This window comes from Sorghum bicolor, chromosome 3, assembly GCF_000003195.3.
Source record: "Sorghum bicolor cultivar BTx623 chromosome 3, Sorghum_bicolor_NCBIv3, whole genome shotgun sequence".
Lineage (NCBI taxonomy): Eukaryota > Viridiplantae > Streptophyta > Magnoliopsida > Poales > Poaceae > Sorghum > Sorghum bicolor.
Window position 1 is genome coordinate 51,156,068 of NC_012872.2, and position 9,811 is coordinate 51,165,878.

Consider the following 9,811-nt stretch of genomic DNA (forward strand, 5'->3'; position numbering starts at 1 on the left):
CCTTGATTTAGTCATTTTTCAGTGTGGTACTTTAGCTTTTCACTTGCTGTAATTGATCCTTTCAAGAGTTGTACATTTATTGTTAGGTGAGCAAAACATACTTTGACAAGGATTCCTTTTTTTTCCTTTGAAAAAGGTCAGGATCTGAAAGAAATTCAGACCTTTGTAGTTTTGGTTCAAGAATTTCCATCTTCAATATAGCTGAATAATATTATATTGTCGTGTTTGATATTTTCACACTACAACTATTGTTACATGAAAAAAACACAGGCTAAACTCGTTGATAAGTAAGGTCTGAGAAGAGGTTTACGCTATTTCTGTCTAGCTATCAATGTAGGGATTAGCACTACCCGCTAAAATCACTCTATTCTTAAATACGAGTAGTAGCTTGTTAGTTTGAGTCTCTATTTGCAGATGATATTATTACTACATTAGTGGCATATGTATTTGTTTCTAATCAGTTCTGCAGTACGCGACCTCCATCACCACCATGCATGGTCGTCCTGGCGTTGTGAATGCAAGTAGGAAACCTAGGGATCTTCTTCAGGCACGGCTATGTGCAACGCATGTCCTTCGGCGAGACAGAGCTTGTTGTGGGGTTTTAGGGTCTCTATAGGCTTGTGATGGCTGGAATGGAGCTTGTCGTGGTGGTGCTCCGGCCATGGCGAGCCTTTGGGGCGATTCACTAGCATAAGTGTTCCGGAGCGTTGTGGGCTCGGCAAGGCCATGCTTGTGCTTGTGCGAGTGTGTGTATGTACTGTGACATAAAAATATGGGGCCTTAGGTCTCTTATGTGGAGAGACCATGATGGTGGCCATGGTATACCGGTGAGCGAGGTAGGCGTGGGGGCGGCTCACTCATGGTATACCGGTGAGCGAGGCAGGCGTGGGGGTGGCTCACCGCGGGCGATGGCTAGAATGGCGGTGCAGTGGCGAGTTGGTGTAATGCAGGTGTAGGCTATGCAGCAGCGCCAGTGTGATCGTTGTCTCTGTTCCCAGTGATGTCAAGCGGCTCTATATTATCTTATCATGCGATCTATATGTTTTTAATATAAAAGTTTTGCTATCCCGTAGCAACGCACGGGCATGCTACCTAGTAAACTCAAAAGATTCGTCTCGTAAATTACAAGTAAACTATGCAATTATTTATTTTTTTTATCTATATCTAATGCTTTATGCATGTGTCATAAAATTTAATGTGATAAGAAATTTTGAAAAGTTTTTGGATTTTGAATAGAACTAAACGAGGCCTAAGGAAATAATTGTGTCCTTGTGGGTCATCTCATCAGTGACCGGCCGGCGGGTCACCTCCATCCTTTTGCCGCACCAAACACTGCCGACCTTGCCCCAGCTCTTGTGAACAAGAACAACACGCTGTCAACGTGGGCCCCCTCTATGATGACTAGTACTATTCAACCCTAATTACCCTGGAATATCCCACCACCACCACCACCACCAGTCCACCACAAAACCGGGATCAGTAATCGTAACCGCCCTGCACGACAGTTGAGGCCAGGCTGTTAACTACCAAACCTCACCTCCCCCCTATAAATCCGACCCCATGGCCTCCGCCAGCCCCCATTCCACCTCACGCCGCCTCCACGCCTCCAGCAGAACCCTAGCAGCCCCCTTCCCGGCGCCGCCACCACCTCGTCGTCCGTTCCCGTCCGCATCGATTCGATGGCCCGCGTCTCCGCCGCCGTGATCGCCGCCTTCGTGGCGGTGGCCGCGCTGGCCACCGCTGCCTCCGCCGCCGAGGCGCCGGCTCCGGCCCCGGCCTCCGGCGCGGGCGCCCTCTCGGCGCCGATCTTCGTGTGCTTCCTCCAGGCGCTCCTCGCCGCCTTCCTCTGCCACCACTGAGCCACTGAGGAGATGTGGTGGTGGTGGGCTCGCCGCCCCGTCTGCGTGCGCGCGCGTCTTCAGATCTAGTGGTACAGTGGTAGTGGGAGTCTGCAGTCTAGTAGTAGTGGTAGTGTCGTTAGCGGTGGTGATAGTTTTATGAAGAGGAGGCATTTGTTTTGGTCCGCGTGGCGGATGGATGGATGGATGGATCTGAGGGTTTGGAGAGGTTTTTTGATGGTGGATTTGATCTAGTGTGATTGGTGTGAGTTTATTATTACTATTATATTATTTATTATTATTGTGTGCGTTCCTGTACCTACTGCGCACCGGCTCTGAGAGGATTATTATTATTATTATTATGGATTTGTGGTGTTTTATGTTACTGCGTCTTCTCTATGCAGTGCTCATATGAAGTAGTAGATTGTTGTTTTGTTTTGGGCCTTGTTTAGTTCCGAAAAAATTTCGGATTTTGGTACTCTAGCGCTCTCGTTTGTTTTGTGGTAAATATTATCCAATCATAGACTGACTAGCCTCAAAAGATTCATCTCGCGATTTACAGACAAACTGTATAATTAGTTTTTGTTTTCATCTATATCTAATGCTTTATGCATGTGTTCTGAGATTCGATGTGATTGAGAATCTTGAAAAGTTTTTGGATTTCGGGGTGAACTAAACAAGGCCATTTGCAGTGCACCAATTCTACTAAAATTTCATACTCTCCTCCGTCCTCTAAAGAGTGTAATCTTAAAATTTAAATTTTGTCAAAAAAAAATATAACTGTGGAGTTGAGATCAACTTTTCTAAAAGGATCCACCTATTAAAAAAAATGATTGCATGTCTTGAACACTACCGTACCCTAACTATCCATGTGCATAAAATTTTTTAAACTTCTGAAGAACATTCTAGAACATCGAATAAAGAAAGAAGACAAATATGTAATTTTACATGTACACTAATCTTACCTTAAAAAAATGAGATTTACATTCTTCATTCTTTGTAGAACTGAGGGAGTACTTGGACCGATGGTAGAAAATTGCCGCAAAATCTCGTTCTCTCCCCATGGCAAACGGAGAAGGATCCAGTAACTTTGCTCGATAAAGTCACGTCGTAACTTTCCTTCCATCCTGTTCGTCCATTCAAGATCCAACGGATTCAGTGATTTTAAGTAAAAACATCTCTCACACTTAGTCATTTTCAGTATGGACTGCTGGGCACGCTATGCAGGCTTTGTTTAGTTCAAAAAAAAATCAAGATTCTTGTCACATTAAATCTTTGGACGTATGCACGAAGTATTATATATAGATAAAATAAATACTCTCTTCATCTCAAATTATAAGTTATTCCAAAAATCTTAAAGAGTCAAACCATTTTAAGTTTGACCAAATTTATATGGTAAGATAATAATATTTATGGTGTGAACTTAATATCATTAAATTCTTCATTAGTTATATTTTCATAATATACCTATTTGATGTTATAGATCTTTGTATTTTTTCTCTATAATTTTGGTCAAAGTTAAAATGCTTTGACTCTCCAACTTTCTTGGAATGACTTATAATTTAGGATGGAGGGGTAACTAATTAGACAGTTTGCATGTAATTTGCAAGACGAATCTTTTAAGCGCAGTTAGTCCATGATTGAACAAGAATGGTCAAATACAAACAAAAGTGCTACAGTAGTTAAAATCAAAAGTGCTACAATTTTGTCCAATCATGAAGTAACTAGACTTAAAAGATTCATCTCGCGATTTATAGGCAAACTGTGCAATTAGTTTTTGTTTTCATCTATAATTAATGCTTCATGCATATGCCACAAGATTCGATGTGACGAGGAATCTTAAAATTTTTTTGGCTTTTGAGGTGAACTAAACAAGGCCCTAGTTAGTTCATGGTTGGACAATAATTACCACAAACAAACGTAAGTGCTATAGTGCCGCAAAATTTTTTCCTTCAGAAACTAAACAAAGTACTAAATATAGATTATTTACGAAATTACAAATACAATTAAAGAGTAATTTGCGAAATAAATCTGTTAAGTCTAATTAATACATAATTAAATACTAATTATCAAATAAAATAAAAATACTACAATAACTATTAAATTTTAAGAACTCCAAAACAACACCCTCGGAGAAGCGCGCAGCGGCGTGCACAAAGAGCACCAGGCGGTGTGCGGCATGGAGCGCTCAAGGGCCAACGTACCCTGCGATGCATTCTCGTGTGAAGAAAAGAGACACAACTTGATCTCCACCGTTCGACCTTGATTGGAGGGTGGATGACAGAGCTAAAGTTACGACGTGACTTGAAGGAGTAAAGTCACCGAATCTGTGTCCATGGCAAACGTGTGCAAAATCTCACACCCACACAGGGTGCTTGGTCGTTTAACCAACTGCACAGCCAGCGGAAGCTAGCGGACCTGATAGATTTGTCTTGCCTTGAGGCACCTAGACGTGTATGGTTAGAGTGATTAATTGTCCTGTTTGAGCATCTGAAGGGCCTTGTTTACTTCTAAATTTTTTTACAAAATATGAATACTGACACTTTCGGTTGTATTTGACAAATATTATCCAATTATAGACTAACTAAGGTCAAAAGATTCGTCTCGTCAATTTCGACCAAACTGTGCAATTAGTTTTTATTTTTGTCTATATTTAATACTCCTCCATGCATGTATCTAAATATTCGATGTGACGGAGAATCTGAAAATTTTTGCAAAATTGGTTGGGAACTAAACAAGGCCCTGATACAGAATCGGTGCTGTGCGTAACGTGTGTCCCTTTCAGGATCAGGAAGGAGATGAGGAAGCGTCTCCTTCTCCTAGCTTAAAGGGGCCTTGTTCAGTTCCGAAAAGATTTTGGATTTCGGTACCGTAGCACTTTCGTTTGTTTGTGATAAATATTATCTAATTATGGATTAACTAGAATCAAAAGATTCGTCTCACGATTTCCAGCTAAACTGTGTAATTAGGTTTTGCTTTCGTCTATATTTAATGCTTCATGCATGTGTCGTAAGATTCGATGTGACGGGGAATCTTGAAAACTTTTTGCTTTTTGGGGTGAACTAAACAAGGCCTAAGCAAGCTGCTGCAAGCGCACACACCTGTGCGATGGAGATGCCCGTACGGCAGGTGTCCACCTGTTAGGACAAGCACATGGGCAATGGTTGGGTTCGTTGTGACCACCTGGACACCTGGTCCACGCCCCCGCCACCCACCAGTGCACCACCGCCCGCATCGCCATCCAAGCTCCAGATTCTTCCAGAATTTTCTGCGTATAATACGAGTACACTTGTGCCAAAACGAAAAGAAGTTGCACTTACCCTGTTGACTTGAATAAATAGAGATGGGACTTGAATAAATAGAGATGGCAATGATGCCACGAACCCTAAGCTAGATGTGTCCCATAATATGAAACCTATTTTGTTATAGCTGAAAGTACTACTACTGGCTAGTAAAAAAAGTAGTATAACTTATGTACATACAGATTGAAACAAAGATAGGGCTCCTGGCTGCTTCCTGCAAGGATGAATTTCGCACACGGGGATGGAGACGAGAGTAGAAGCTCTCCCATAAGCGTGCGTTTGCAGGTCACAGTTATTTGCAGGGACGAGAATGGGGAACTTTTTCCATGCGGCGACGAGGATGGGGAAGCTCTACGACTACGAAATCATTTCTGGGCAAGCACCATCTTGGGGCCTAACGGCGGCCCACCAAGCATGGTCCAGATCTTGATTTTCTTTTTACCAAAATCGCACAATATATAACATCTCGATTGATGAAAATACCCACTTGAAAAAGAAAATTAAGTCATCAATAAAGATAACATTTCATCATCAAATAAAAAGCGGGAAAAAGACAAAACAGGAGAAACTGAAAGCAAGAACTAATTATAAGCCTGAGATCAACTACAAATAAACTCCAACTGATAGTCTTATTCCCTTCGCTGACGAACTAGGCATATCGACAAGATTATTGGTTTCTTTGTGACAAGAATCAAAACAATGGGCGAAACAAAATGACTTTCTCCTCCACCAAATGGAAGGTCAACGCACCACCTATCCAATATATTTCGAAACTAACTAAACCGTTCAGCTTGCTTTTTTTTTATATCACCCAACATTAGCCTACGCCACGGACAAAAAATAGGAGACTAGATCCCTTCCGGAGGAGCTAATCCAAGTAGAAGAGTGTCACGATCTTCCGAAGGTTCTTGGCCTCCTGGCATGTTTCCATCAGCAGCTTGCTGTCATGGAACGCGAAGCAGATCACCTGTTGGACCTTAGAGATGATGTCCATATTGCATAACCTGAAGATTGCAACAGTTGCCATTAAGCATAAAGGTGATATTCTAGTCACAATACATTTTTATATAGAGATAAAAAGAAATGTGACTCGTCCTTCAGTCCATGTCCTTCTGAGCAGGCTAAAGGGGTAGTGGTACAAGATATCTATACACCCTAACAAATAGGCAAAAAGACAGACGCTGGTTTTCTAAAAAAATAAAATTTGATTAACCAAACAAAATATAACAGTTTGTCAAGGTAACAGTACAGTATCTACCCTTGGGCAGACCCCATTCTAGAGTCATCAAATATTAATTATGGCATCAACCTGTCCACTGCTGGTTTTGATGCAGTGTCTTTTATTTATGCAATCATTCTGTAAATGAGGCAGCAGAAACTATTGCAAAATCTGCAGAACATAGTGTTTGGTTCAGTGTAGCGTAATGAAGTTCTGGATTGTACCCGAACCATCAATGATCTATTTGAATTAAACAAAGTGCAATATGTTTTGTCCAAAAACAAAGGATGCATAGCACCTGCACTAGTGCAATCTCTGAAAAGAGCTGGGACTAAATGATACACTGCATGGACTGAATTGGTATATGCCACACCGCTGGTGACAAAAATATAGAGTATAGGAAGACTATGAGCAGTTTGGAAAGGTAGCTCACTGACCTGCTAGCCTCAATTAGTGGCAAATGATCATACTGCGGTTTCTCGATCAAGTTTTGTACCTATAAAAAATTTACAAAATGTTATTGAAGCATTTTCAAATTTATCACATGGAAAGAAATGCATCAGCAGGATGCCATTAACTTCGCAAGGCATGTTATTAGAATTAACACATATGACAGTGAATGCTTAATGATTTGGCTTTTGTTTTCTAACACGCAGGAGAGCTGCATATCTTTATATAAGCTATCTAGCCAGAATCCCATATCGTAGAATAATGTTGATGGTTTCTTACTATTTCTGAAAGATTCAAATGCCATGGTCAAACATTCCTAACCAAGTGATCGCACTGATTTTTAAGCATACTTATGATCAAGCTTGTTAAGATCCTAAGAAATCTTTCCACGACTGTGTCAATATGCTGAAAATTTTGTGATGACTGATGAGCAGTCTATCAATCCATACAAAATCACTAAATGGCTAATACTAAATATATAGAAACAAAGGTAAACTGGCGTGCATAGGGCTCTATAGTAACAGGTCTGGAGCTAAGTTTGACTAGAAAATGACCAATTCAGAATAGAAACACCAGGAAGTCTCATTCCATAATAGAAATATTAGGAATTCTTACTTTAGACAACAGTTCTTGGCTTTCAGGAGGTTGCTTCTTTAGACTTTGTGGTAAAATTACAGTAAGCAACTCTGGCTTTTCAGCTCTTAAAGCACCCCTGATAACAGCTGCATTTGTTCCAGAAGCCCCAGATGTGAATATATGATTTTTCTGCAAATTATACACAAACATTATTAACAATGCTAGAGGGATCAAAGATCATATGAAACACACTGGCATATAAATCAGGGAGATCATATGAATGACAACGGCACATAGGAACATACAGTTATGACCATAGCATAGCTCAGGATCTCAATAAGCTGTTGATGCATAAATCCCATGTTGCGGGTTCCAAAGAAACCTATTGCACGAGGTCCTTGCTGCTGAATAGCCAGAAGCTCCTGCATGACCACAAAATAAATGAGACCAGTTCACAGGATAAATCAATTCATGAAGCCCATATATGCTAAGTAGCATTCATTATTGAAATTCTGATTGTATCACACTAACTTTAAAAGGTTTAATAACCACTAAAGTTAACTTTTAATAGAAAAGTCAGTTCGGTATAAAATGATAAAAAAAAGGTACCTGTAGGTAATCTAGATCTGGGATCGCCTTGTATTCTGGTTCAGCAACCATTGCAGTGCCCTTTACAAGAGTCTCTACCTGAGTAGGAATCTTTACACCATCATCATCTGGCCCAAACATAACAGTGTCATCCCTTCCTTGACTGCTTACATCACCTTCATGGCCATCTCTTCGCATGTATCCGCAGAGCAACTATACGAGCACAATAAAAACAGCCCTGGCAGTAAATCATTAGTGAAAACCAAATATATTGTAGTATATAGAAATAAAAAGACCAGTTTTTTTTTAAAAAATAGGTTGAACCCATAGCAATTAGTCAAAATTAGCTATCAAGTAATCCTGTATCTAGAGTAACACCATAGCACAAGAGAGGCTGCAGCCATTTAAGACACAACCTAAATTCACCAGGTGGATTTATATGTGTGCTGTCGATTTTAAACCCAACTCTCCAGAGACATTGCGGAAAATATTGAATAAAAGACAACAACAAAGCTGATAAGAATCACAAGTATTGGATTCTGAATAAATAAGGTCAAGCGGGAAATATTGAATAAAAGACAACAACAAACCCAACTCTCCAGAGACATTCCAATGGAATATCAAATAGAAACCCTACTTTATCCTCTGAGCTACATTGTTCACCTTTTGAGGCATGCTACAGAAAAGCTATAGCACAATCACTTTTGGCATGTAATGAGAGTAGCCCACATAATATATGTGAAAAATGGTTAACTTTCTGAATGGTGTTTTTTTTATCATTTCCAGCCAGAAAGTTCCATACCAACTGATGTTTGGTATTGATCCGAAGCTGCTCTATGATTTAGCAGGCATAGCTCACATGCAGGGAAGGTGTGAATGCCACTGTCCAAACTTTAGGCACAGGATCTAAGCAGCAGATACCAGCAACACAAGTAGGACTAGCTGTTACCATGGACCGTAAAAATATCAAATTTTGACTGATTTTTTTCTTTTCTGATGAGAATTTTGGGTGAACATTGGAGCTACGGTGATACAGGCTGATATGGCAATTTTGATGCGACTACAAATCTTGGTTATTACACATTGTAGAGATTCAGCTTACGTATAGGCTTGACATGAAAAAACAAGAATAACTGTTAAATCCTTTGGCACACAAGGAATTACCATAGAAACCAATACCGATACATACTCAATCTGGGACCATATAATCTGTTATCTATTAATTGATCTTTGAAGGTGTGTAATAATAAACATCACAAAATTGTCATCACAGCAGCAATGCAATCGAGAAGCAGTTTAACACCAAAGCCAGAAAAAAAGAAGAAGAAAAGGTTCTAGTCCAACCCACGAATCATGCAGACGAAACAACAAATCAGGTTTATCTGTAGGAAGCAAGTACCCGGTTCAGAACACCCGGCGTCTGCTTCTTGGCCCCCAGAGCGCATCCCAGCACGGCGGCGCCGCGACTCCGCGCGGCCGAGGAACAGGGCAAGAAGCCGCCAAGTCTGAGGTGAGTTGGCGGCGGCGTCCTCAACGAGGGAAGACCGGCAACGGGCGGCGCGGCGCAAGAACCCGCCATCGTCATCCACTTCCAGGCGTCGATTCCAATCCACGAATAAGAGGGTGGGAGAGAAGCGCTTCAACTGATGTGCGTGGCGGCGTTCTCGTGACCAGGCAAGGGTGGCTGCGCGGCGCGGCGCAGGTCATGTGGGAGGGGAGGAGGAGGGCATTGCTGGGTGGGCTGGGGATGAGACGAGAGAGGAGAGGAGAGGAGACGGCACGGCACGGCACCAGTTGGGCTGAGGCCGCAACTGGCCGCAACTGGCTGGTTTGGTGGC

At 41.5% G+C, this 9,811-nt stretch overlaps 1 protein-coding gene across 2 annotated transcripts; it reads right to left on the bottom strand.

Annotated features, from left to right (window-relative positions):
• Positions 5,705 to 9,811, bottom strand: LOC8075020. Of its 2 annotated transcripts, none has more exons than XM_002457966.2 (6): positions 9,373 to 9,811; positions 7,995 to 8,186; positions 7,691 to 7,807; positions 7,425 to 7,574; positions 6,797 to 6,855; positions 5,705 to 6,144 (listed from the first exon to the last, which is right to left on the bottom strand). In XM_002457966.2, the coding sequence occupies exons 1-6, from the start codon at positions 9,556 to 9,558 to the stop codon at positions 6,009 to 6,011; spliced, it is 840 nt and encodes a 279-aa protein (XP_002458011.1). In that variant the 5' UTR covers positions 9,559 to 9,811; the 3' UTR covers positions 5,705 to 6,008. The 2 variants fall into 2 exon arrangements, with proteins under 2 accessions (XP_002458011.1, XP_021313393.1); XM_021457718.1 differs by having other exon boundaries at positions 5,735 to 6,144; positions 7,995 to 8,211; positions 9,373 to 9,503.

Coding starts and splice junctions, on each gene's coding strand:
- LOC8075020 (XM_002457966.2), bottom strand. CDS start 9,558: ATGACGATGGCGGGTTCTTGCGCCGCGCCGCCCGTTGCCGGTCTTCCC. Junction 7,808..7,994: donor CAGATCTAGATTACCTACAG/GTACCTTTTTTT, acceptor GTGGTCATGCAG/GAGCTTCTGGCTATTCAGCA. Junction 6,145..6,796: donor CCACTAATTGAGGCTAGCAG/GTCAGTGAGCTA, acceptor TGCAATCTTCAG/GTTATGCAATATGGACATCA.